We start from the raw sequence: 26,184 nt of genomic DNA on the forward strand, positions 1-26,184 counted from the left end.
GACATTTCTTCCCAGCAGTGAACACTTGAATTCCTGGGGTCACCTTTGCTGTAGCAAAGGGCTCTATGCATTGGGGACACAGCGGGAGCAGCAGTCGTGACACAGAAAAGCTGTCGGAGCACAATAAACCGTCTGAACAAGCCAGCAGTCCTCTCGAAACGCCAAATAAAGGGATTTGGATTCGTGTATCGGCAGCAACGGGCCAGGGGCTGCTCGCCGGGAAGAGGATGTTGTGATAATCCGCCCGGGATGGGAAGCGGGGCCCGTATTAATCTTGTTTAGATCTTTAGCGTTGAACTCACGGGTGAATGTTCTCCAAGAATGATGGAGCTATTCTGCGCTGCCGCAGGCGATGATCACACGGCGTGTTCGTGAGGATACAGGCAGGTGGTGCTTGAGCATCTGCTGCAGCTTCAGAGACAGGACTTGTCCCTCTGGCCCCACAGGGGAGTCACAGGATGCCAGGGGTTGAAGGGCCCTGGAAAGCTCATCCAGGTCAATCCCCCCATGGAGCAGGAACACCCAGATGAGGTTACACAGGAAGGTGTCCAGGCGGGTTGGAATGTCTGCACAGAAGGAGACTCCACAACCCCCTGGGCAGCCTGGGCCAGGCTCTGCCACCCTCACCCCAACAAGTTGCTTCTCATATTTAAGTGGAACCTCCTGTGTTCCAGTTTGCACCCATTGCCCCTTGTCCTGTCCCTGGTTGTCACCAGAAGAGCCTGGCTCCATCCTCCTGACACTCCCCCTTTCCATCTTGATCCCCATGAACGAGTCCCCCCTCAGTCTCCTCTTGTCCAGCTCCAGAGCCCCAGCTCCCTCAGCCTTTCCTCCCACGGGAGATGCTCCACTCCCTGCAGCATCTTGGTGGCTGCGCTGGACTCTCTCCAGCAGTTCCCTGTCCTGCTGGAACTGAGGGGCCACAACTGGACACAAGATTCCAGGTGTGGTCTCCCCAGGGCAGAGCAGAGGGGCAGGAGAACCTCTCTGACCTACTGACCACCCCCTTCTAACCCACCCCAGGTCCCATTGGCTTCCTGGCCACAAGGGCCCAGTGCTGGCTCATGGTCACCCTGCTGTCCCCAGGACCCCAGCTCCCTTTCCCCTACGCTGTCCCTGGGCAGTTCCACAGTGGATCCGTGCAGTGCTGGACCTGCCCGGTCCCTGGTCACCCCGTGTTGGTGACGGTGACTCTTGGCTCCGTGTCCTGTGTTACCTGCTCAGCAGCTCTGCCGGGCTCCGGGGGCTCCCAGGGCACGTGGTGCAGCCTGAGTGTGTCTGTGGATGTGGAATTTCGTTTGCTTTTTAATTATTTATCTCTAAGTTTATTTATTTGTTTGGGGTGGATTTTCCTTTTTTCTTCTTCCTTCTTCTTTCTTCTCCTTTCTCCTTTTTTCCTTTTTCCTTTTTCCTTTCTTCTTCATTCTTCTTCTTTCTCTTCTTTCCCTTTTTCTTTTTTCCTCCTTTTCCATTTCTTCCTCCTTTTTCCTTTCTTCCTCCTCCTTCTTTTTGCTTTTTCGTGTCTTTCTTCCCCTTTCAAACTGGGTAAACATCATCAAGCCTCCTTTTTGTTCTTCCTCCCTTAACCATCAATGCAGCCCTTTGTGACCCCCAGGCCACCTCTGCCCCCCACGTCCCTTCCTGGCCGGGTCCCCATCTCCCCACTCAGCGCTGTCTCTGGTCCCCTCTGCCCACCCTGGCTGGGTCCCCTTGTCCCCGCTCAGCGCTGTCTCTGGTCCCCTTTGGTCCCCGTGTCTCCACTCCGCGCTGTCTCTGGTCCCCTCTGCCCCCCTGGCCGGGTCCCCTTGTCCCCGCTCAGCGCTGTCTCTGGTCCCCTCTGCCCCCCTGGCCAGGTCCCATTGTCCCCACTCAGTGCTGTCTCTGGTCCCCTTTGGTCCCCATGTCCCCGCTCAGCGCTGTCTCTGGTCCCCTTTGGTCCCCATGTCCCTGCTCAGTGCTGTCTCTGGTCCCCTTTGGTCCCCATGTCCCCGCTCAGCGCTGTCTCTGGTCCCCTTTGGTCCCCGTGTCTCCACTCAGCGCTGTCTCTGGTCCCCTCTGCCCCCCTGGCCGGGTCCCCTTGTCCCCACTCAGCGCTGTCTCTGGTCCCCTTTGGTCCCCATGTCCCCACTCAGCGTTGTCTCTGGTCCCCTTTGGTCCCTGTGTCCCCACTCAGCGCTGTCTCTGCTCCCCTCTGCCCCCATGGCCAGGTCCCTGTGTCCCCGCTCAGCGGTGTCTCTGGTCCCCTTTGGTCCCCATGTCCCTGCTCAGCGGTGTCTCTGGTCCCCTTTGGTCCCCATGTCCCCGCTCAGCGGTGTCTCTGGTCCCCTTTGGTCCCCATGTCCCCGCTCAGCGGTGTCTCTGGTCCCCTTTGGTCCCCATGTCCCTGCTCAGCGCTGTCTCTGGTCCCCTTTGGTCCCCATGTCCCCGCTCAGCGCTGTCTCTGGTCCCCTCTGCCCCCCTGGCCGGGTCCCCGTGTCCCCGCTCAGCGCCGTCTCCTCTCTTGCAGTGACGCGGCACAACCACCTGAAGGACTTCATGCTGGTGGTGTCCATCGTCATCGGCGTGGGCGGCTGCTGGTTCGCCTACATCCAGAACCGCTACTCCAAGGAGCACATGAAGAAGATGATGAAGGACCTGGAGGGGCTGCACCGCGCCGAGCAGTCGCTGCACGACCTGCAGGAGAGGTGCGTTCGCTTCCCAGCCAGCCTCGCTCGTTCCACAACGTTCCCCTTCGTTTACCCTTCGGGGAAGAGTTTCCTTTGCCCAGTTCTGCTCTGGTTGTCGTTGCTGGCTCTAAAATAGAGTTTCTGCGTTTTGGGGAGGTCCTGGCTCTGTTCAGGAGCTGCTGTTGGCGTCAGAGCTTCGCTGCCTCGAGCAGCAAAACATCCCGCTGAGCACAAGCACTGGAATTGCTCCTCCTGCACTCGCTCCTCCTTCCGAGCGCGTTGGCTTGTTCCTATAGGTGCTTCCTATTGATTTACCACATGTACTTATATCGGAGCAGTGAGACGGCCAGTGGTTTCTCACACTGAAAGTGTATTGGGATCCCGACCTCCCGGAGTGACAAAAATCTGGTGCCCCGATGGGAGGAAGAGGCTCTGAAGGAACGAGGCGACCCAGCTTGCGCAGCATTTGTCGTCCAGGCTGATCAGGTCATTCCCCTCTGGGTTTGATGGGGAAAAAGCACGTTGAGACAGTGCAAAGCACCAGAGGAATCACAGCCCGCTCGAGCTCCGAGCCGCGTGTGACGGCCCCTGCTGCCCCGAAATCCTGGGAGGAACAAAACCACCGGCGTAGGAGTAATTCCCTGTGAGCCGTTGAACTTGGGCGGAATCCTGCGGCTCGGGAACGCGACCTCTGCTCGCAGAACGGTTTGTGATGGTTCCAGCGCAGCGAACGAGCCGCGCAAGAGTCACTGGGGAGAGCAAAGAGCGCTTGAGGCCGCTGGTCACAACCCCAGCGGGGTTTTTGGCAAGAAGAGTTTTTAAGGGGAGATGTAGCAAATAGCAGAGCGCGGCAGTCGTGGACTGTGACTATTTTTCATCAGTTTTAAGCGCAATTTTAGGGGCTAAACCTTAATTTTGCCGCATCCCCGTGGCTTTTCCAACAGCGGAGCCCAGGCCTGGGTACGGGTGTCACTGCTCTGGGGTGGTGACCGGTGACTTGTGCCAGCGCCGGCATCCCGAGGACGCCGATCTGCGCCGAGGTTTGTGCCGTGGGGGTCACAGGACGTGCCCGCGAGGCCGCGGCTGGTTTCCTGCCCTCGGGGACTCGAGTGTTGCTCGAAAGCCTCGGTGGGTGTCTGTGCGGAGCCCGAACGCTTGTGAGAGTCCCGGGGCGACGGTGCCAAATGGGCGCGCGCCCTGGCAGCGGTGCGGTATGTGACCTGCTTTCTCGTTGGCATAGGGATGGAGGTAATCGCGTTTCCCCTCTGGCCGGCTCCGGGCCACAGCTGCTTTCACAGAGCTTTGGGGAATTTCACGTTACAGGCTGGAAATACCCCAAAGAAAATGGTTGGGTTTTGTTCTACAGCCAGAAGGACACGGGGGTTCCTCCGCAGTGTCCGGGAGCCTCTGCCGGTGTCACCGAGGAGCAGGTGACACCAGAGGTCCCGACGCCGGCTGGGGAAATGACCTTGGGCTGTGCTGCCGAGGGCAGAGCCACGTAAACAAGTGGATGTGTCTGTGACGTTCCACGAATGCTCCAAAGCCAGGTGGGGAGAAACACAAAACCCCGTGTACTAAGCTCTGGTCTTAACCCGGAGCAGCGTGTCCTCTGCGGAGGACGCTGAGCTGGAGCTCTGGGACCGGGAGGTGAATTCCTGGCGCTCGTGGGGCCTCTTGGCTGAGGTTTGATCTCATTCTCCTCCAGAGGAGTGAATGCGCCCTCGCTGCTGCATCCCTGCGCCCCAGCGAGGCCCAGCCCTGCTCCTCGGCCACCGGAGACACGGCCAGAGCTCCCAACAGCCCTTCCCATGGACTCGTTCTGCTGGAGCCCCGGGAGCGGCAGGAGATGTGCCAGGGGGACATGAGGAAAAGGTTCTTCCCCAGAGGTGCTGGACACTGAACAGGCTCCCCGGGGAGGTGTCACGGCCCCACCTGACAGTGTTCAACAAGAGACTGGACACCGTCCTCAGACACACGGGGTGACCTGTGGGGTGTCCTGTGTGGGGACAGACGTTGGACTCCATGATCTGCGGGTCCCTCCAGCTCAGGACACCCTGTGGTTCTGTGACTCCTCTGGGCTGGCAGTGACCTCCGGGCCTGGCCCGTCGAAGCCGGCGCTGAGCAGCCCTTGGGAGGAACATGGTGCCCTTCCCGTTGCCTCCCGGCTGCCGGTTGGTGAACAGCTGATACGCTCTTGAGGAGCAGAGAGGGGCAGATTGATATGAAAAGCCATTTTTGTTCATCTTCAGAACACCTTTGAGAACGTCCTCCAACGGTGACCCTTTCCAGTCCATTAAATGACCCATCAAGAGGAAAATGTCTTGATACATCCTCCTGGTGATTGATGATCAGCTGGTTTTATTCACAATCTACTGGCTGTATTGAAAATCTCCTGGTTGTATTGAAGATCTACTGCTTGTATTGAAGATCTGCTGGTTGTATGGACAATCTGCTCATTGTATGGACGATCCGTTGGTTATATTGAAGATCTGCTGGTTGTATGGAAGATCTACTGGTTATACTGATGATCTGCAGGTTGTATTGAGAATCTGCAAGTTGTATTGAGGATCTGCAGGTTGTATTGAAGATCTGCTGGTTGTATTGATGATCTGCAGGTTATACTGATGATCTGCAGGTTGTATTGATGATCTGCTGGTTGTATGGATGATCTGCTGGTTGTATGGACGATCTGCAGGTTGTATTGATGATCTGCAGGTTATACTGATGATCTGCAGGTTGTATTGAAGATCTGCAGGTTGTATTGATGATCTGCAGGTTGTATTGAGGATCTGCAGGTTGTATTGAGGATCTGCAGGTTGTATTGAAGATCTGCAGGTTGTATTGAGGATCTGCTGGTTGTATTGATGATCTGCAGGTTGTATTGATGATCTGCTGCTTGTATTGATGATCTGCAGTTGTATTGAAGATCTGCTGGTTGTATTGATGATCTGCAGGTTGTATTGAGGATCTGCTGCTTGTATTGAGGATCTGCTGCTTGTAGTGAAGATCTGCAGGTTGTAGTGAAGATCTGCAGGTTGTATTGAAGATCTGCTGGTTGTATTGATGATCTGCAGGTTGTATTGAGGATCTGCTGCTTGTATTGAGGATCTGCAGGTTGTATTGAGGATCTGCACGTTGTATTGATGATCTGCTGGTTGTATTGAGGATCTGCAGTTGAAGATCTGCAGGTTGTATTGGTGATCTGCAGGTTGTATTGAAGATCTGCTCCTAACCCGGACCCATCTGGGAGCTTCACGGGTCAGTGCAGCTCTAAGGGACTTTGTTGCCTCGTGGAGCTCAGTGGATGTGGAACCAGAGTGGCCGAGTCACCGGGTGTGAACGGGAACGTGCAGGCAAAACGGGGCTTCATCTGTAACCAACGTCGGAAAATACAGGCTCTGCTCTCAGGAGAAAACTGATAACACAATATGAGCGTGCCCTTGAGAATTATCTTCTGGATCAATTCCTTCCCGCTCTGCGGCTCAGTGGAGGGGAATTTCTCCTTTAAACAGAGATATTTGGCAGTTTGGGGCTCGTCGGGCCTAGTATGGAATGATACGCAGGGCAGGGAGCGTGGGTTTGTCCCACCACTTGGAATGTCCTGGCAAGAGCCTCTGGAAACCGGGAAATAAAGAGCCGGGGTTTCTCCAGAGAGCTGTAAACACCGACCTAAAAACCACGTGGATGAGTGTGAGACAAGGAGAGTGAACACATGGGGGTCTAAGTGCTAAACACAAACTAATAACATGATTCAAGCAGAGTTTTTTTACTGTTTCCTAACTAGCAAATCCTCAAGTGTGTACCGAGAGGCTGAAAATGAGACAGAGCAGTCAGGCAGAAAGGGACCTGGGGGACTAATGGACAGGAAGCTCAACATGAGCCACCAGTGTGCCCAGGTGGCCAAGAAGGCCAATGGTGTCCTGTCCTGGATCCAAACAAGACTGGGGAAGGGACTTGAGCACAAGCCCTATGGGGAGAGGCTGAGGGAGCTGGGCTTGTTTAGTCTGGAGAAGAGGAGGCTTAGAGCTGAGCTCAGCACTCTCTAGAACTACCTGAAGGGCAGTTCTAGCCAGGTGGGGATTGGGCTCTTCTCCAGGCATCAGCAATAGGACAAGGGGGCTTAAACTTAAATTTAGGCTGGGTATTAGAAAGCAATTTGCAGAGAGAGTGGTCAGGCATTGGAATGGCTGCCCAGGGAGGTGCTGGACTCGCCGTCCTGGAGGTTTTTAAACTGAGATTGGCCATGGCACTTAGTGCCATGATCTAGTCAATGGGCTGGAGTTGGACCAAGGGTTGGACTCGATGATCTCTGAGGGCTTTTCCAACCCAGTCCATGCTGTGATTCCATTCTGTGATGGCGAGCGAGCCGTTGCCAAGGAGCGAGCCGGTGCGCGGCCAGCGCGGCCCGGCTGGTGACGGCCAGAACGGAGCGTTTGGAAGAGAAGCTGGTGTTGCCAATGCAGGACAGTTGGACAGAAGCACCTGGTTCCCAACAGCCACGACACTTCATCATGTTCAGTCCAGGTGCTGAAATCCGTGTCCTGGAACCCCAGCACATCTGGACTTGAAGCTGTGCAGAGATGGATCTACCACGTTCTGCAGAAGTTGGGTCCAGGGTTTGATCGTTGCCATCGTTTCAAAGAAAATGCCCAATTTTTCATGTGAACCTGTTTAATTGTTATTGCCAGGCGGAATTCCCAACAATTTCATCCTGAATTGAGGAAAAGTTATCCCTTCCCAGCAAGGATAAGCCTGTTTGAGCACTTTTGGAGCGGAACGGGGAGACGTCGCGTCGGGGTGTTGGTACCCGCTGGGGCGCATCTTCCCCTTCATTCCTTAAAGGCAAAGGTCTTGATTTTTGTAGAAACACGGAAAATTCCAATGAATTTGGGGCTTAATAAAGGTAATCCTGGTGTGCTTCGGCAAACGAAGAAAACAAGTACTGAGTATTTAATAAATGAAATAGAGGGGGCAGATCTTACCCCCTTTTTTTGGGCTTCTTCAGGCCTCGTATGGGAGAGCTCAAGCCTTGATGCACAGGGCAAAGGTCTTAATTTTTGTGGAAACACTGAAAATTCTGATTAATTCGGGGCTTACTTTAGGCCACCAAGATTTCCTTTAGGATATCGTCGCTTATGACACCCCCGAGTGCTTCCTGTAAAGAGGTTTTAGACCCGTGCGGCATCGCCACGAGCCGTATGTCGACCTAAAGAAAATGGGGAGAGCAACAGTGACTCCAGAGTGCCAGGAAAGATGTAACAGCCAAACTTGTGCTCACACGGCCCAAAAACTGTGCTGGATCCGGGTACAAAGCCTCGTGTCCTCCACAACTGTGAGCACTTCAGGATGAACCTGTTCCTTGTGTGCTGAAGCAACATTGTTGGCCAAGAAACCAGTTCCTGGCACAGCGCTGTTTGAGTTATTTTTGCTGTCTCTGAGACTGCAAATAATGAGACGTAGACACCGACACCTCGTGAGTGCATTTAACTTTCCATTGAGCTGTAGCTTTATTCAGCACGGCTGTAGATAAGGGTGGCAGCAAACCATCATCGGAGCTTAAAGACCATCTTTAAAATAAGTACCAGAGTCCCAGAGTGTCAGGGTTGGAGGGCCCTGGAAAGCTCATCCAGTGCAATCCCCCCATGGAGCAGGAACACCCAGCTGAGGTTACACAGGAAGGTGTCCAGGGGTTGGAATGTCTGCACAGAAGGAGACTCCACAACCTCCCTGGGCAGCCTGGGCCAGGCTCTGCCACCCTCACCCCCAACAAGTTTCTTCTCAAATTTAAGTGGAACCTCCTATTTTCCAGTTTGCACCCATTGCCCCTTGTCCTGTCCCTGGTTGTCACCAGAAGAGCCTGGCTCCATCCTCCTGACACTCCCCCTTTCCATATTGATCCCATGAATGAGTCCCCCCTCAGTCTCCTCTTGTCCAGCTCCAGAGCCCCAGCTCCCTCAGCCTTTCCTCCCACGGGAGATGCTCCACTCCCTGCAGCATCTTGGTGGCTGCGCTGGACTCTCTGCAGCAGTTCCCTGTCCTGCTGGAACTGAGGGGCCACAACTGGACACAAGATTCCAGGTGTGGTCTCCCCAGGGCAGAGCAGAGGGGCAGGAGAACCTCTCTGACCTACTGACCACCCCCTTCTAACCCACCCCAGGTACCATTGGCTTCCTGGCCACAAGGGCCCAGTGCTGGCTCATGGTCACCCTGCTGTCCCCAGGGCCCCCAGCTCCCTTTCCCCTACGCTGCTCTCTAATGGATCATTCTCCAACTTACACTGGAACCTGGGGCTGTTCCTGCCCAGATACAAGACTCTACACTTGCCCTTGTTCTATTTCATCACATTTCTCCCCGCCCAGCTCTCCAGCCTGTCCAGGTCTCTGATGGCAGCACAGCTTCCAGTGTCACCACTGCTCCCAGCTTGGTGTCACCAGCAAACTTGCTGACAGTCACTCTATTCCCTCATCCAAATCACTGATGAATATATTGAATAACACCGGCCCCAGCACTGCCCCCTGAGGCTCTGCACTGGATCCAGGATCAACTGGACTCTGCCCATTGACCACCACTCTCTGGCTTCTTCCCTTTGGCCAGTTCAGTCACCTCATCCCGCTCATCCAACCCACTCCCCCAGTTCAGCTGTGAGGATGCTGTGGGACACGGTGTCCAATGCTTTACTCAAGTCAAGGTAGATCACGTCCACCAAGGCCTCGTATTTCCTTTAGGAAATCTTGGTGTGTTTTGGCAAACTAAAAAAACAATTACTGAGTATTTAATAAATGAAACAAAGTTGAGACTCTGGAGTTGAGAATTCAGTTTGGTGGTGAACTCTCTCCCTGGCTGTTCAAACGCGGATCCCTGGCATTGACAGGGATTAATGGGGAGCTCCGGTTGTGTGTTGCAGGATCCACAACGTGGATCACCGACATCCAAAGGGATTAAACGCGGCTCCGGTTGTGTGTTGCAGGATCCGTAACGCGGGTCACTGACATCCAAAGGGATTAAATGCGGCTCCGGTTGTGTGTTGCAGGATCCGTAACGCGGGTCACTGACATCCAAAGGGATTAAAGGCGGCTCCGGTTGTGTGTTGCAGGATCCGTAACGCGGGTCACTGACATCCAAAGGGATTAAAGGCAGCTCCGGTTGTGTGTTGCAGGATCCGTAACGCGGGTCACTGACATCCAAAGGGATTAAAGGCGGCTCCGGTTGTGTGTTGCAGGCTGCAGAAGGCGCAGGAGGAGCATCGCTCGGTGGAGGTGGAGAAGGTGCACCTGGAGAAGAAGCTGCAGGACGAGATCAGCATGGCCAAGCAGGAGGCGCATCGGCTGCGGGAGCTGCGCGAGGGCACCGAGAACGAGCTGAGCCGCCAGAAATACGCCGAGCAGGAGCTGGAGCAGGTGAGGCCGCGCCGGCACGCGGAGCCGGAGCCGCTTCCTCGCTCGGCTTCGTCGACCCACCGATGTTCTGCCCACCGCGCTGCTTTTCCGCTCCCTTGGTGGAGGAAAAGACCCCCAAGTGTTAATATTTCTTCCACTACCCCACATTTTGCGTCCCAAATACACAGGAGAGCAGCGACCGCACGTTGTCCCAGCCCGAACTTTGCCTCCGATCCCCTCGACCTCCCACCCCAAACCATAAGCCCCTGGTCCTCACTCATCCACAAACACGTCATTGCTGTGAATGTTCTGAGCACTGCTCTGCCCCAAACATCCACTGGCAGATTTCCTGCCCACTTGTCCCCCAACCTGAATCCCAGACACCCGTGGATCAGGGTCAGAGTGGTGTGGGGGGACAACCAGACCTTCCCGGGGCCGCGGGTCAGAATTGGTGACTTTTTTCAATCTATTAATGGTTTTAGGAGAGATTTACAGTGGGTCCGATTGCGCTTGCCTTGTATTCTTGCAAATCAGAGACATGCACAAAGGGCATTTCTTTCCAAGGAAGGTTAGCACTAGATTAGCATCTCTGCAGCAAAGTTAGAGTTCATATATGCAGCTCTCAAAAAGATTAGGTTTAAATTAGCAAGAGAACTTGTCCCCAAGTTGCATCTTGCAATATAAACCTAGACGGAATATTGTCTATAGAGCTGTTGCTGGCTGAAAAGAAGCATGTTTTGTACATATCGGTTTAAACTGAGACTGCGTGAGCCAGACTTGCGAGAGCCGAGCGAGCGCCGGGATATTCTGAGGCCACCAGCGCGTCCTCCCAGCCCGACTGTGCCCAGAATGCAGTGACACCCTGGAGGATGGGACAGAGGGGGACGAGGGGATGGGGAAAAAGGGACAAGAGCCCGGGGTCTGCGCTGACCGGGACAAACAAGCGTCCGGGGCTGGCGGGTGAGTGGGGAGCGCTGGGCAGCGTGGTCCGGGTGTGCAAACAGCGCAACGGTCTGGGTGTGCAAACAGTGCAACGGTCCGGGTGTGCAAACAGCACAACGGTCTGGGTGTGCAAACAGTGTAACGGTCTGGGTGTGCAAACAGCACAACGGTCCGGGTGTGCAAACAGCACAACAGTCCGGGTGTGCAAACAGCACAACGGTCCGGTTGTGCAAACAGCGCAACAGTCTGGGTGTGCAAACAGCGCAAAAATCTGGGTGTGCAAACAGCACAACGGTCTGGTTGTGCAAACAACGCAATGGTCTGGGTGTGCAAACAGCGCAAAAATCTGGGTGTGCAAACAGCACAACGGTCTGGTTGTGCAAACAACGCAATGGTCTGGGTGTGCAAACAGCGCAAAAATCTGGGTGTGCAAACAGCACAACGGTCTGGTTGTGCAAACAACGCAATGGTCTGGGTGTGCAAACAACGCAAAAATCTGGGTGTGCAAACAGCACAACGGTCCGGTTGTGCAAACAGCGCAACAGTCCGGGTGTGCAAACAGCGCAACAGTCTGGGTGTGCAAACAGCACAACAGTCCAGCTGTGCAAACAGCGCAACGGTCCGGGTGTGCAAACAGCACAACAGTCTGGGTGTGCAAACAGTGCAACGTTCCAGGTGTGCAAACAGCGCAACAGTCTGGGTGTGCAAACAGTGCAACGGTCCGGTTGTGCAAACAGCACAATAGTCCGGGTGTGCAAACAGCGCAACAGTCTGGGTGTGCAAACAGTGCAACAGTCTGGGTGTGCAAACAGCGCAACAATCTGGGTGTGCAAACAGCGCAATGGTCTGGGTGTGCAAACAGCAAAACAGTCTGGGTGTGCAAAGAGTGCAAACAGCACAACAGTCTGGGTGTGCAAACAGTGCAACGGTCTGGGTGTGCAAACAGCGCAACAGTCTGGGTGTGCAAACAGCACAATAGTCCGGGTGTGCAAACAGCGCAACGGTCTGGGTGTGCAAACAGCACAACAGTCCGGGTGTGCAAACAGCACAACAGTCCGGCTGTGCAAACAGCGCGTTTCCCACCCCGCAGCCCGACCCGCACAGGTCCCCCCCTTTGCTCCCGCGATCCACATCGTCCTCCCACCCGCCCACCCGCACAGTCCCCGAGCTCGTCCCCGTTCACACACGCAGCTGGGTCGCTGTGTTGTGGGCTGTTCAATGAGGCCGATTGTGTGACCCCGAGCCCCGGTGCCCGACCCGCTCGCGGTGTCTGGAGCCGTCGGGTCTCACCCCTTCCCCTCCGCTGCGCGTTTGGTGAGAACCCGCAAGCCAGGGGTGACTTGACCGCTCTGTTGTTTCCCAGAGGCCTTCGGGAGGGAGGCGCTGATGGGGTGAGTACCGGTTGTACCCCGCTGGTTTTACCCCTGACCCCCACTGTGTGACAATAACACGATCACCATCCCAGCGAGCCAAGATCACCAACATTAACTCATCACTCCCACTGACCCCAAAACTCATCCAATTATATGATATTTTTGGGTCCCGGGGGATATTCAAACAGACCCTTTGCACATTGTCACGCTGACAGCGGCGGGCTCGGCCGCTCCCGCTGTACTCGGGTGCGTGAGATGCAGACACAGCGTGTTCCCTGGTGTTCACAACACCTTTTTCCCTCACTAGGTTGTCCTAAGCGCTGCAGACCCCATGGCCATTTCTGCTTTCAATTTGTTGCTCTTAGCGATGAAAACGGGATCCTGGGGGTGCAGACACAGTGACCCCGTTGGGGAGGGATCCCCACGGAACACGACTTGGTGTTGGGACGCGGTTGTGTGGCGCCTCCTCCCAGCCCCCGGCTGTTCCTCACGCTCACCCACAAACACGTTGCTGTGAATGTTCTGAGTGCTCCTGTACCCCAAACACCCACCGGCAGGTTTCCTGCCCGCTTATCCCCCTGTTCCTGAATCCCAGATGCCCACGGATCAGGGTCAGAGCTCTGCATGAGGTGTTGGGGGGGACAACCAGACCTTCCCGGGGCTGTGGGTCCCAATCGGTGACTTTTTGAGTGATGTAGGCAATGTTACACTCGACAAATGACACGAGGGGTTGACCTCCCCTCCTGGCTGCTTCTGCAAATGTCCTTGGGGACACAATTGCAAATATCCGTGTGCAATCCGGTGCGTTTGGCTGGAAATTCCGCCCCTGCCAGACGTGGTGAGACGTGACCGAGCTGAATAACGCGTGGAGGGAGAAGAGCCAAGGCTGAGCAGTCTTTGTAGAAAAATGCTTCATTTCAGTGGGCTGGTGCTGTGCTGTGGGGAGCGAGGAGGCTCCGGGGTGTGAACATGGGGCAGGGTCTGGAGCAGAAGCTGAGCAGCCACGGGTCCTGCAGAGCAGACAGAGCAGATGGGACAGACACGTCCAGGCGATGACCCCAAAGTGAGGAAGGGCTGACACACCGGCTGTGCTGCCGTCCAGAGAGCTGGACGGGGCAGAGAAGAACCCGGTGAGGTTCAGCTCCAGCTCCCGACCCCATGGGGCTGTTGGTCCCCAGGGTCCTGCAGCTGCAGGAGCAGCCCCCGGCACCAGCGCGGGTTGGGGACCTGCTGAAAGCAGCTCTGCAGAGACGGACCTGGGGGTCCTGGGGGACAACAGGGTGACCACGAGCCACCAATGTGTCCTGGTGGCCAAAGGCCAATGGGACCTGGGGTGTGTGAGGAAGAGTGTGGGCAGAGGTCAGGGAGGTTGTTCCTCCCTCTCTGCTCTGCCCTGGGAGGCCCCATCTGCAGAACTGGGGCCAGTGCTGGGCTCCCAGTGTAAGGACAAGGAGTCACTGGAGAGTCCAGGAGGGACACGAAGATGCTGAGGGGTCTGGAGCATCTTTGTGTGAGGAGACACTGAGAGAGCTGGGGCTGCTGAGCTGGAGAAGAGAAGCTCAGAGGGATGTGATCAATGATCAATATGTCAGGGTGGGTGTCAGAGGATGGACCAGACTCTGTTCAGTGGTGCCCAACGCCAGGGTGAGGGGCAACGGGCACAGACTGAAACACAGGAGGCTCCATGTGAACATGAGCAGAACCTTGTGTGCTGGGAGGCGCCGGAGCCTGGCCCAGGCTGCCCAGAGCGGGTGTGGAGTCTCCTTCTCTGAGACATTCAAACCCCCTGGGATCCTGTGTGATCTGCTCCGTGACCCTGCTTGATCTGCTCTGTGAGCCTGCGTGATCTGCTCCGTGACCCTGTGTGATCTGCTCTGTGACCCTGCGTGATCTGCTCTGTGACCCCGGGTGATCTGCTCTGTGACCCCGGGTGATCTGCTCTGTGACCCTGCGTGATCTGCTCTGTGACCCTGTGTGATCTGCTCTGTGACCCCGGTGAGCAGGTGGGGCTGGGGATCTACAGAGAGCACAACCAGCCCAGGATGCTGTGGTTGTGTGATCCAGGGGGTGTCCTGGACCTCTCCTCCAGCTCCCCCGTGCCTAGAGAAGGTCTGTGCTGGTGGGACAGGGCCTGCTGGGCAGGGAAAGCTCAGAGCTGCTCAGGATCGGCTCCTATTCTAACAGCAGGGAGGTGTGTGAGGGTGTATAACCATGGACACCCCTCCGGAGCTTCGGGGGTGGTGGGTGAGGAGCAGCCCTGTCCCCACGCTGTGCGGGCAGCTCCGAGCTGCTGCCACCGTCCCTCAGTCTGTCCAGCATGAAACGCGTTAAACTCCTGCAGGGCTTGTGTTGGGCTTCAGGTTTATTAAAGTCTCACATCATGTGTCGTGGAAGAGAATCATGGAATAGTTTGGGCTGATTGGACCTTCAGAACCCATCCAGCGCCCCCCCTGCCATAGCAGGGACATCTTCACCAGCTCAGGGTGCTCAGAGCCCCGTCCAGCCTGGCCTGGGATGTCTCCAGGGTTGTTCAGCCACCACCTCTCTGGCCAACCTGAAGTTGCCTGTAGTGTTAATTCCTTATGGTCTCCAGCACCACACACCATTACGTAAGATTTTGGTTTCTTCAACTTACTCATCACCCACTTTCTTCTAATTTAGTCCCGTCTCCCATCCCCACTGAGATCAGCGAGCGTGTGGAGGAGCCTGAGCCGGGATGGCCGGAGACTCCCCAGAACGCTGCCGAAACTGCTCGTTCCAGACGTGTTGTTCCTTTTCCTGACCGAGCAGCACATGTTTTGTGTCTAAATATTTTTGCCATCTCGCTCCGGTGTGAAAGTCGTCTCTTGACGAGCTCCCTCTGTTTGGCTCCGGCGCCGCACAGCAAACAGGCGGTGGCGCAGCCTCGGCGGCGGCTCCGCGGGGGATCCGGGGCTGTGCAGAGCGGGGGCAGCAGACCCGGTGGGGTTGGCTGCAGGGGGTTCGTGTCCCCCCAGCCCCGTGTTTCCAGCCAACCCACCTCAAACTGCCTGGAGGAAAAGAACCTGGGGGTGTTGACCAATGGCTGAACATGAGCCAGCGTGTGCCCAGGTGGCCAAGCGGCCACCAGCATCCTGGCTGGTACCAGCACTGGGGTGGCCAGTGGGACCAGGGCAGTGACCGTCCCTGTGCTGGGACCTGGGGGGACAAACCGCCAACCCTGGGGCAGTTCTGGGCCCCTCAGCTCAGGGCTCAAAATGGCGGCACCAAAATCCCCTCAGTGCACAAAATGGCGGCACCAGTGGCACCAAAATCACCTGAGGGCTGATGAAAGGCCTTGAGGTGCTGGAGCGAGTGGAGAGAAGGGAACGGAGCTGGTGAGGGGCTGGAGCACAAGGTGATGGAGCGGCTGAGGGACCTGGGGGTTCAGCTGGAGAACAGGAGCTGAGGGGAGACCTTCTGATCTCTGAACTGCCTGAAAGGAGCTTGGAGCCAGGGGGGTCGGGCTCTGCTCCCCAGGAACAAGCGCCAGGAGCAGAGGAAACAGCCTCAAGTTGCCCAGGGGAGGTTGAGGTTGGATGTGGGAACAATTTCTTCCCCAAAGGGCTGTGGGGCATTGGAACAGGCTGCCCAGGGCAGTGCTGGAGTCACCATCCCTGGAGGGCTGGACAGACGGACAGGAGGTTCTCAGGACATGGGGCAGTGCCGGGGCTGGGTTATGGTTGGAGTTGATCATCTTAAAGGTCTCTTCCACCCCAAACACCTCTGTGCCGTCCAGCAGGGCTGGCAGCCGCGCTCGGGCGCCCTCGCTGTCCCCGCGCTGACCCGGCCGGTTGTCCCCAGGTGCGGATGGCGCTGAAGAACGCGGAGAAGGAGCTGGAGTCCCACTGCAGCTGGGCGGCGCCCGAGGCCCTGCAGAAGTGGCTGCAGCTGACGCACGAGGTGGAGGTCCAGTACTACAACATCAAGAAGCAGAACGCGGAGAAGCAGCTGCTGGTGGCCAAGGAAGGGGTGAGAGCTTCAGCGTCTTCTCCAGATCTTCCCCTTGCAGCCGCTGGGAAAGGGTTGGGGAGTACAGCCTGCACTTGGTTGCTCTGCACCTTATTTCCCTTTTAATGCCTTAAATTTGCCTTTTTTAAGCAAAAGTGCACAACACACCTTCCCAGAGGTGTAAGTAGGGGCTGAAAATGATGGCGAGTGTGGCTGTGCCCGTGGTTTTCCTTTTGCTGTGTCAATCCTCGTGGCCACGTCTTGTAAGTCACTGCGGCTGGGAAGCAAAGTGCTGCGTAGAGACTTTCATTTGGAATATACACCGTGCCACAAAGGGCAGGCAAAAAACCAACCCCAAATGTCCCCAAAGCGCCGCCGCGGGGCATTAACAGTGGAAAAGACAGAATTAGGCTTTAGGAGTGATCTGTTCATGCACAATGCGGCTGGTTCGGTTCCTTCTGGCTCTTGGGGAATGAGGAGGAGCACGGAGCCCTCGACCTGCTGGGATCCCTCAGCTCCAGCGCAGCGCCCTTGGCACCGTGCGCAGCGTGTGTGAACCTGTTTGTGTCCCCTGCCCTGGAGGAAGCGCCGGCTCCTCTTCCCCCCCTGACCCCTCTTTCTGTTGCCGTTCCAGGCTGAGAAGATCAAGAAGAAGCGCAACACCCTGTTTGGGACGTTTCACGTTGCGCACAGCTCCTCTCTAGATGACGTTGACCATAAGATCTTAACCGCCAAGTGAGTGTCTGTTTAATACGTTCCCTTACTTCTGTCCCTGTCACACGAGTGACCCTCAGCCCGTCCGGCAGCGCTCGGCCTCATTTTGCTGAGCTTTATTCTGCTTAGTTACTGGGATCGGACCTGCTCCTTTTAGTCAATAACCTTCTAATTTCACTTGTGTGAAGCAAGAACCGGCGGTTGTGCGGAGCAACTCAAGTCCCGTCACAACGAGGGTTTGGGAGGCTGCGGTATTAAGTGATTATCCCTGGATATCCCCGTGGTTGGTGGGTTTATTCTAATTCCCGCATTCCTGAAGACGGAATGAAGGGTGTCTCAGGTATTAGGACACAAAGCTGAGCCATTAGACTCCCCGTTTCAGATGTTTTCTTTGTTCTTTCTCATCATTTTCACTGTTTGTCCCCATATCCAGGCAGGCGCTGAGCGAGCTGACACCAACACGGTGGTTTCTCCTCCTTTCATTTCTCACCGTTTTTCCCTATTTGCCCCCCGTATAGAGGCAGGCGCTGAGCGAGGTGACACCACCGCGGTGGTTTCTCCTCCTTTCTCACCATTTTCCCCTGTTTGCCCCCAATATCCAGGCAGGCGCTGAGCGAGGTGACACCACCACGGTGGTTTCTCCTCCTTCCTCACCGTTTTCCCCTGTTTGCCCCCAATATCCAGGCAGGCGCTGAGCGAGGTGACACCACCACGGTGGTTTCTCCTCCTTCCTCACCATTTTCCCCTATTTGCCCCCCGCATCCAGGCAGGCGCTGAGCGAGGTGACGGCGGCGCTGCGGGAGCGCCTGCACCGCTGGCAGCAGATCGAGCTGCTCTGCGGCTTCCAGATCGTCACCAACCCCGGGATCCACAGCCTGGCCTCGGCCCTCAACATCGACCCCGGCTGGATGGGCACCCCGCGCCCCAACCCCTCGCACTTCATCATGACCGACGACGTGGACGACCTGGACGAGGAGATCGTGTCCCCCATGTCCATGCAATGTAGGTGGCCGTCCCCCCTTGGGGTGTCTTAAGTTGGTTTGGAAGTGACCGGAGACAAATTGTTAAGGTGTTCATGGGCAGGAGGGTCCCTGAGTGCAGAGCACCTCTTAGCTCCAGCGGAAATAGGAATTTGGAGATGTTGTCAGTCATTTAATCCTACATGTGCTGTTCTGTTCAACTCACGCAATTGAGGCATTTACAGAAACAAACAAACACCACAAAATGAACCAAAAAGCCATGGGCTACACTAAGGAAAGTGAGGAGGGTGCAGCTGGAGAACAGGAGCTGAGGGGAGACCTTCTGATCTCTGAACTGCCTGAAAGGAGCTTGGAGCCGGGGGGGTCGGGCTCTGCTCCCCAGGAACAAGCGCCAGGAGCAGAGGAAACGGCCTCAAGTTGCGCCGGGGGAGGTTGAGGTTGGATCTGGGAACAATTTCTTCCCCAAAGGGCTGTGGGGCATTGGAACAGGCTGCCCAGGGCAGTGCTGGAGTCACCATCCCTGGAGGGCTGGACAGACGGACAGGAGGTTCTCAGGACATGGGGCTGGGGAACGGGTGGATTCGATGAGCTTGAGGGTCTTTCCCAACCAAAACGATTCTGTGATTCTTTGCTTGACACACCCGCAGTGAGATTTTTGCACCTGGAGTTCCATCAGTTGGGTGCTGGGTGACAATCCCGTCCCCTCCCATCCCCGCGCTGTCCCCGTGGGTGACAGCCGTGTCACAGCACCCAGGCCCCCCAGGCACGGGCCGTTTCCCTTTCCCGAGGGGTTTCCTTTCTCCATGGGCCAAACCCACCGGTGCCGGCGCTCCCAGCAAACCTCACTGTTCTCTCTCCCATCGTCCCGTCCGGCCCAGACGCCGCCTGGCTTTTCGGGCGCAGGTTCAGCGACCGCTCGTCCCTGTCCTCGGAGGACCAGTCCCTCTGGAAATACCCCGGTTTGCTTCTCTTCAATTATATATATTTTTTATTCTACCCTCTGCCCTTTTTTTTTCTGGACTAAAAAAATACTTCCACACATTTTCTGACTTTCTGGCACGGAGAACTAACGAACGTGCGTCTCTTCGCTGAGCCATCGGCATCTTTACTAACCCGGGAAGGTCTGGCGGGATGAAGAATCGCAGCTCGCTGTCGCTCTCACCTACTCTGGGGTTCTGTTAATCCAGAAGAAGCCCCAATTATGAAGCCTGGAGGGTCATTTTTAGCCCTGAGGTGGAGATTTAAGGGCTCGACAATGTTCCCTTGCCCATCCCACCTCTGCAGGCGAGCTGGCGAGGGCTGGTCCCGCTCCAGGTGACATCGGTGCCACCGCAGCGGGGCCGGAGCTGCGCCGGGGCCGTGCAAGGCGAGGTCTGGGCCCTTAGTGCTGGGCTTAGCGCAGGCTAAGCTGTGCAGGAGAGCACAAAGGGGTCAGGTGGGGAAAGGAGGAAAAACAAAACCAATCGCTTAGGGGTGAAAAGCAAGAGGAGGAGAAACCTGCGGCAGAATCCGTAAGCCCCAGTTGTTACAGTGCGGAGCTGGGGTCCCCGTGAGCCCCCCGGGTCACCCCAGCAGGGCTGGACCAGCCCCAGCTCTGCCCAGGGACACTCGCCCCCTTGTCCTGGGTCCGTTCCAACTCGGGACACCCCCGGTTCTGGTCCCGCGGCGCCCGAGCCGTCGCGGTTGGGTGCCCAGCATGTCTGGGGTTCCCAGCGCAGGGTTCTGTAGCAGCGACCCGCTGGTTCTTCCCTTCCCGAAGGAGCTCTCCTCCACTCCATCTCCGCTTTCCCGCCTGTTCACCCTTTTAACCCCGTTCACGTCTCTTTCTTACGCAAACTCCTGAAGGATCCTGAACACCTTATCTCCTGCAAGCGGAGGAACACCTTGGGTGGCAGTTTGGGGGTTCAGCACAGCCCGCCTGGCGGCTGCGGAGGGACCACGCACATCCTGCCTTGTCCTTTGTGTTCCCCTGCCACGGACGGGACGTGCGGGGTCCCCGTGGGGTGCAGGAGCCTCCGTGGGTGACCCCGGCTCGCTCGCTGTGCACAGGGGGTCGTGGGCTCGCTGCCTCTTACCTTGGCCGGCAAAGATCATTATGATCTTTCCAAGCTGTTAATTAGCTGGTGACAGTGCACTCAGGGAGGCAGCCCAGTTTGTTTCTCCCAACCCAGATGAATTAGCAATTAGAGAAAGATATTCTTCCCAGTTGAGCGTCTCTTTGCTGGGGAAGCCGCCTGGGGCCAGGTGGCACCGTTTGGGGCCAGGTGGCACCGTTTGGGGTCAGGTGGCACCGTTTGGGGCCAGGTGGCCCCGTTTGGGGCCAGAGCTGCGGCTCCAGGCGTGGATTGATGAGCAGAACCTTTGCCAGCGCAGCGTCACAGTCACCGCACACCCTGCCCCGCAGGTGACACCAGGAGCTTTCTGCACCTTTCCAGAAGCTTTCGGGTGCCCGGCCACAGCGTGCAGCTCTTGTGCAGCTCTGCTGCCCGTCCTGTGCCCGCTCAGGAGCTGCACGGGCCAGCACCGGGTGCCGGAGCAGAGCCGAGCACTGCGATGGAGCTCACCGCGCCGGAACCCACCGCCCGGCTCCTTCTGCCGGCCGGGGCGCAAAGTGGGTCACTTTGGGGGTGACAGCAGCTGGACTCGGTGATCCCTGCGGGTCCCTTCCAGCTCAGGACGTTCCATGATTTGGGTGTCTGCGTTGGGATGAAGTGAATCGTGCCCCGAAAGCGCCGGCGCCCTCCCGGTCGCTGCCAAGGAGCCCGGGTGGCTGCGGCGTTACCGGGTGAATCACGCAGCCGGTTTCCGCTCCGAGCAAGATGCTCAGATAAGGTGTTCAGGGAGCAGCTCCGTCAGCAACGTCACCACCATTTTCCACGGGCTGGGCTTTAATCGAGCATGTTAAGCCGCAGCACCAGCTTAACGCTTCTTCTGCATTAAACCAGCGTAACTTGGAGCGCACGGTGGGGTGGCTGTAGCAGCCTGGGGACAGCAGGCGTGGTGCCGCGGTGCCTGGTGATGCGGTGACAGCTTCACCGCGGTGCCTGGCACTGGGGGTGACAGCTTCACCGCGGTGCCTGGCACTGGGGGTGACAGCTTCACCGCAGTGCCTGGCACTGGGGGGTGACAGTTTCACCACAGCGCCCGGTGCTGGGGGGTGGCAGCTTCACCGTGGTGCCTGGCACTGGGGGTGGCAGCTTCACCACAGTGCCTGGCACGGGGGGTGACAGCTTCACCGCGGTGCCCGGGGCTGGGGGGTGGCAGCTTCACCGCGGTGCCTGGCACGGGGGGTGACAGCTTCACCGCGGTGCCCGGGGCTGGGGGGTGGCAGCTTCACCGCGGTGCCTGGCACTAGGGGGTGACAGCTTCACTGTGGTGCCTGGCACTGGGGGTGACAGCTCCACCATGGTGCCTGGTGCTGGGGGTGACAGCTTCACCACGGTGCCCAGTGCCGGGGGGTGACAGCTCCACCGCGGTGCCCGGTGCTGGGGGTGACAGCTCCACCGCGGTGCCCGGTGCCGGGGGGTGACAGCTTCACCACGGTGCCTGGCACGGGGGGTGACAGTTTCACCGCAGTGCCCGGTGCTGGGGGTGACAGCTTCACCGCGGTGCCTGGCACTGGGGGGTGGCAGTTTCACCGCGGTGCCCAGTGCCGGGGGGTGACAGCTCCACCGCGGTGCCCAGTGCCGGGGGGTGACAGCTCCACCGCGGTGCCCGGTGCTGGGGGTGACAGCTCCACCGCGGTGCCTCGCGGTGCAGCCCCTTCCGCCCACTCAGCACGCCCCGTCTCTCTCGTTGCAGCTCCCGCCTTGCCCAGCAGCGTTCGCCAGCGCCTGGTGGACCCGCAGCACGGCCACGGATCGCAGAGGTTGGTAGAGAGTTACGCGCAAGGCCAGACTGAGCCGGGCCAGGCCGCCCAGCAGCGGGCGGGCAGAGTCTCCCTGCGGCGGATGCGCAGCCTCTCCGGACAGTCGTTCAGCTCCGAGCTGCCCGGCGCCGGCCCGTCCTCCACCGCCGCCTCCTCCACCTCTTGCTCCTCATCCACCGCGTCTGCTCCTGCTTGCCATGTCCACCCTGTCTATTACCATCACACCACCTCCTCTTATCTCCTCCAGACGGACTCCGTCCCCGACCTGCCCCCTCCTGATGTCACCTCTGGAGTTCGCTGTGGCACTGAGAGCTCGGGGTATTTCGCTCTTTCTTTTCTAGCTGCCTCCTGCGTGCTGGGGCTCAGGGCTGCTGCTTGCTCGCCTGCGCTTTCTCCTCCTACATTCCTCGTGCCCTTTTGGGCCTTTCGTTTCGTTATTTATCCACACATTTGTTTCTTCAGCCGCTCTCCCCTGCTGGTGACCCCTCTCAACCACCCATTCCCGGATTTGCCGACTCAGTGGGGGCATAAACCGAGGAGGTGCCGGTTGTCTCACTGTACCCAAGCACTGGATCCTGGGCGCTCAGTTGTCACTGAATTAGTCTTTGCTTGGGTGGTGCACCCATAAGAACAAAGTTAACACAGCGAATCAAGGCAGCACTGACCTGACTTGGTGTCTCCTCAGCAACAGGGCAGATTCTGTGCGATGGTGTCGGTGCTGCTGCAGGGCCTGAGCTTTGTGCTGTTTTAAGAGGTGGCAAAGAGCCGCATTCAGGGGTTGGGTGTCAGGGGGACTCTCTGCCCCGTTCTGGCCGGGGCTGAGGTCCCATTGTGTTTTGGCTGAGGAACATCTGAGTAATGAGCGGAGGAGGGAGCTGGAGCTGCTCATTGCAGGTCGCTGGTTGGACAGACGGACGTGAGGTTCTCAGGACAGACGGACATGAGGTTCTCAGGACATGCGCAGTGCCAGGGTTGGGAAACAGTTGGACTTGATGATCTCGAGGAGCTTTTCCAACCAGAATGACTGTGATTCTGTGTTCCTCAGGAGCTTTCTCCCGAAATGTCACTCCAGTCTTCAAAAAGGGCAAGAAGGAGGACCCGGGTAATTATAGACCGGTCAGCCTCACCTCTGTCCCTGGGAAAGTAATGGAACAGCTTGTCCTTGGTGCCATCTCAAGGCATATCAAGGATAAGAGGGTTATTAGGGGCAGTCAGCATGGCTTTACCAAGGGTAGGTCATGCTTGACCAACCTCATAGCCTTTTATGAGAATGTAACAAGGTGGATGGATGGTGGCAGAGCGGTGGATGTGGTCTACCTTGACTTCAGTAAAGCCTTTGACACAGTCTCCCACAGCATCCTCACAGCTAAGTTGAGGAGGTGTGGTCTAGACAATAGAGTAGTGAGGTGGGTTGCAAACTGGCTTAGGGAGAGAAGCCAGAGAGTGGTAGTCAATGGTGCGGAGTCTAGTTGGAGGCCAGTATCTAGTGGAGTGCCTCAGGGGTCAGTGCTGGGGCCAATATTATTCAATATATTCATTAACGACTTGGACGAGGGAATTGAGTGTACTATCAGCAAGTTTGCTGATGACACCAAGCTAGGAGGAGTGGCTGACACGCCGGAGGGCTGTGCTGCCATCCAGCGGGACCTGGACAGGCTGGAGAGCTGGGCAGGGAATAACCTGATGAAATTTAACAAGGACAAGTGTAGAGTCCTGCATCTGGGCAGGAACAACCCCAGGTTCCAGTATAGGTTGGGAGATTACATATTAGAGAGCAGTGTAGGGGAAAGGGACCTGGGGGTCCTGGTGGACAACAGGATGACCATGAGCCAGCACTGTGCCCTTGTGGCCAGGAAGGCCAATGGCATCCTGGGGTGTATTAGAAGGGGGGTGGTTAGTAGATCAAGAGAGGTCCTCCTTCCCCTCTACTCTGCCCTGGTGAGACCACATCTGGAATATTGTGTCCAGTTCTGGGCCCCTCAGTTCCAGAAGGACAGGGAACTGCTGGAGAGGGTCCAGCGTAGGGCAACGAAGATGATTAAGGGAGTGGAGCACCTCCCTTATGAAGAAAGGCTGAGGGAGCTGGGTCTCTTTAGTTTGGAGAAGAGGAGACTAAGGGGGGACCTTATTAATGTTTATAAATATATAAAGGGTGAGTGCCATGAGGATGGAGCCAGACTCTTCTCAGTGGCAAACAATGATAGGACAAGGGGTAATGGGATCAAGCTGGAACACAAGAGGTTCCACTCAAATTTGAGAAGAAACTTCTTCTCAGTGAGGGTGACAGAGCACTGGAACAGGCTGCCCAGGGAAGTTGTGGAGTCTCCTTCTCTGGAGACATTCAAAACCCGCCTGGACATGTTCCTGTGCGACCTCACCTGGGTGTTCCTGCTCCAGCAGGGGGATTGGACTAGATGATCTTTTGAGGTCCCTTCCAATCCCAAACATACTGTGATACTGTGATACTGTGATACTGTGAACGAGTCCTCGGGGCTCCTCTGTGGATGCGCCCAGCTCCAGGCCGTTGTTTGAGCTCTGTCCGTCCCCATGGTTGGTTTAAACCCGGTCTAAGGGGTGTGTGGTCTGTTGGTGGGAGCCGCCTGTGTGGGGCCGAGCCGTGGCGTCTCCCTTGATAAAGTTCAGAACAGTGTCCTCGTCCTCGGCGTTGGGGAGAGCGAAGGGCCGTGACGTGCCGGCGAGCCCCGACCAGCCCCGGGCCGGCTCTGCAGCGCGGCGATGGGGAAACCACCGCACTGGCTCTACAACGGGCCATTAGAGAGCAACAGCGTGCTTCACTTAGTAATGTTTGCTTGGGGATGGCAAGAAGCGGCATAATTAAAATGTAGACTAATTAGTGCCGATTGCGGTTTGGCTGCAGCCGTCCTGCTCTGGCCGGTACCAGCCGGGGACGCTTCAGCGTGGCACAGTCCCCACTGTCCTGCGGCTGATGCACCGTTCAGAACCAGCCCTACCTTGACTTCAGTAAAGCCTTTGACACAGTCTCCACAGCATCCTCACAGCTCAGGTGAGGAGGGGTGGTCTGGACAATAGAGTAGTGAGGTGGGTTGCAAACTGGCTTAAGGAGAGAAGCCAGAGAGTGGTGGTCAATGGTGCGGAGTCCAGTTGATCCTGGATCCAGTGCAGAGCCTCAGGGGGCAGTGCTGGGGCCAGTATTATTCAATATATTCATTAACGATTTAGACGAGGGAATAGAGTGACTGTCAGCAAGTTTGCTGGTGACACCAAGCTGGGAGCAGTGGTGACACTGGAAGCTGTGCTGCCATCAGAGACCTGGACAGGCTAGAGAGCTGGGCGGGGAATAACCTGATGGAATTTAACAAGGGAAAGGGTAGAGTCCTGCATGTGGGCAGGAACAACCCCAGGTTCCAGTATAGGCTGGGAAATTACGTATTAGAGAGCAGTGTAGGGGAAAGGGACCTGGGGGTCCTGGGGACAGCAGGGTGACCATGAGCCAGCACTGGGCCCTTGTGGCCAGGAAGCCAATGGGACCTGGGGTGGGTTAGAAGGGGGTGGTCAGTAGGTCAGAGAGGTTCTCCTGCCCCTCTGCTCTGCCCTGGGGAGACCACACCTGGAATCTTGTGTCCAGTTGTGGCCCCTCAGTTCCAGCAGGACAGGGAACTGCTGGAGAGAGTCCAGCGCAGCCACCAAGATGCTGCAGGGAGTGGAGCATCTCCCGTGTGAGGAAAGGCTGAGGGAGCTGGGGCTCTTTAGTTTGGAGAAGAGGAGACTGAGGGGGGACCTTATTAATGTTTATAAATATATAAAAGGTGAGTGCCACGAGGATGGAGCCAGGCTCTTCTGGGTGGCAAACAATGATAGGACAAGGGGTAATGGGATCAAACTGGAACACAAGAGGTTCCACTTAAATTTGAGAAGAAACTTCTTCTCAGTGAGGGTGACAGAGCCTGGCCCAGGCTGCCCAGGGGGGTTGTGGAGTCTCCTTCTCTGCAGACATTCCAACCCGCCTGGACACCTTCCTGTGTAACCTCAGCTGGGTGTTCCTGCTCCATGGGGGGATTGCACTGGATGAGCTTTGAGGTCCCTTCCAATCCCAAACATACTGTGATACTGTGATAAACATGGGGTTTGTCCAGCTGAGGCCTGTGAGACGCCGAATTGCTGCCCCGGTCCTGCAGAGTCCTGCAGAGGGAAGGGTGGGAGCTCATTAGCGAGAATAACGAGGTTAATCCACCCCAGCAGGTGTCAGAACCCAATGGTCGCCCGTCACCCCTCCGCGTAGCACAGAGCGGCTGTGGGCGCAGCACAGTCCGTGGA

General features: G+C 57.0%; 1 protein-coding gene across 7 annotated transcripts in view; it reads left to right on the plus strand.

Annotated features, from left to right (window-relative positions):
• STIM1 (stromal interaction molecule 1) overlaps window positions 1-26,184 on the plus strand; it is a 96,995-nt gene that overhangs the window by 62,761 nt on the left and 8,050 nt on the right. For 2 of the 7 annotated variants that reach the window (XM_082048618.1, XM_082048619.1), the window contains exons 6-11: window positions 2,507-2,684; window positions 9,886-10,063; window positions 16,180-16,347; window positions 16,961-17,061; window positions 17,807-18,042; window positions 21,822-22,206. In XM_082048618.1, the coding sequence (XP_081904744.1) occupies window positions 2,507-2,684; window positions 9,886-10,063; window positions 16,180-16,347; window positions 16,961-17,061; window positions 17,807-18,042; window positions 21,822-22,206 (1,246 nt within the window). Of the gene's footprint in view, window positions 1-2,506; window positions 2,685-9,885; window positions 10,064-16,179; window positions 16,348-16,960; window positions 17,062-17,806; window positions 18,043-18,898; window positions 18,980-21,821; window positions 22,207-26,184 lie in introns of all 7 variants that reach the window. The other 5 variants (XM_082048620.1, XM_082048621.1, XM_082048623.1 and 2 more) reach the window with 4 other exon arrangements.

The sequence above is a fragment of the Streptopelia decaocto genome, assembly GCF_964273445.1.
Source record: "Streptopelia decaocto genome assembly, chromosome: 1".
In the NCBI taxonomy this organism is placed as follows: Eukaryota; Metazoa; Chordata; class Aves; order Columbiformes; family Columbidae; genus Streptopelia; species Streptopelia decaocto.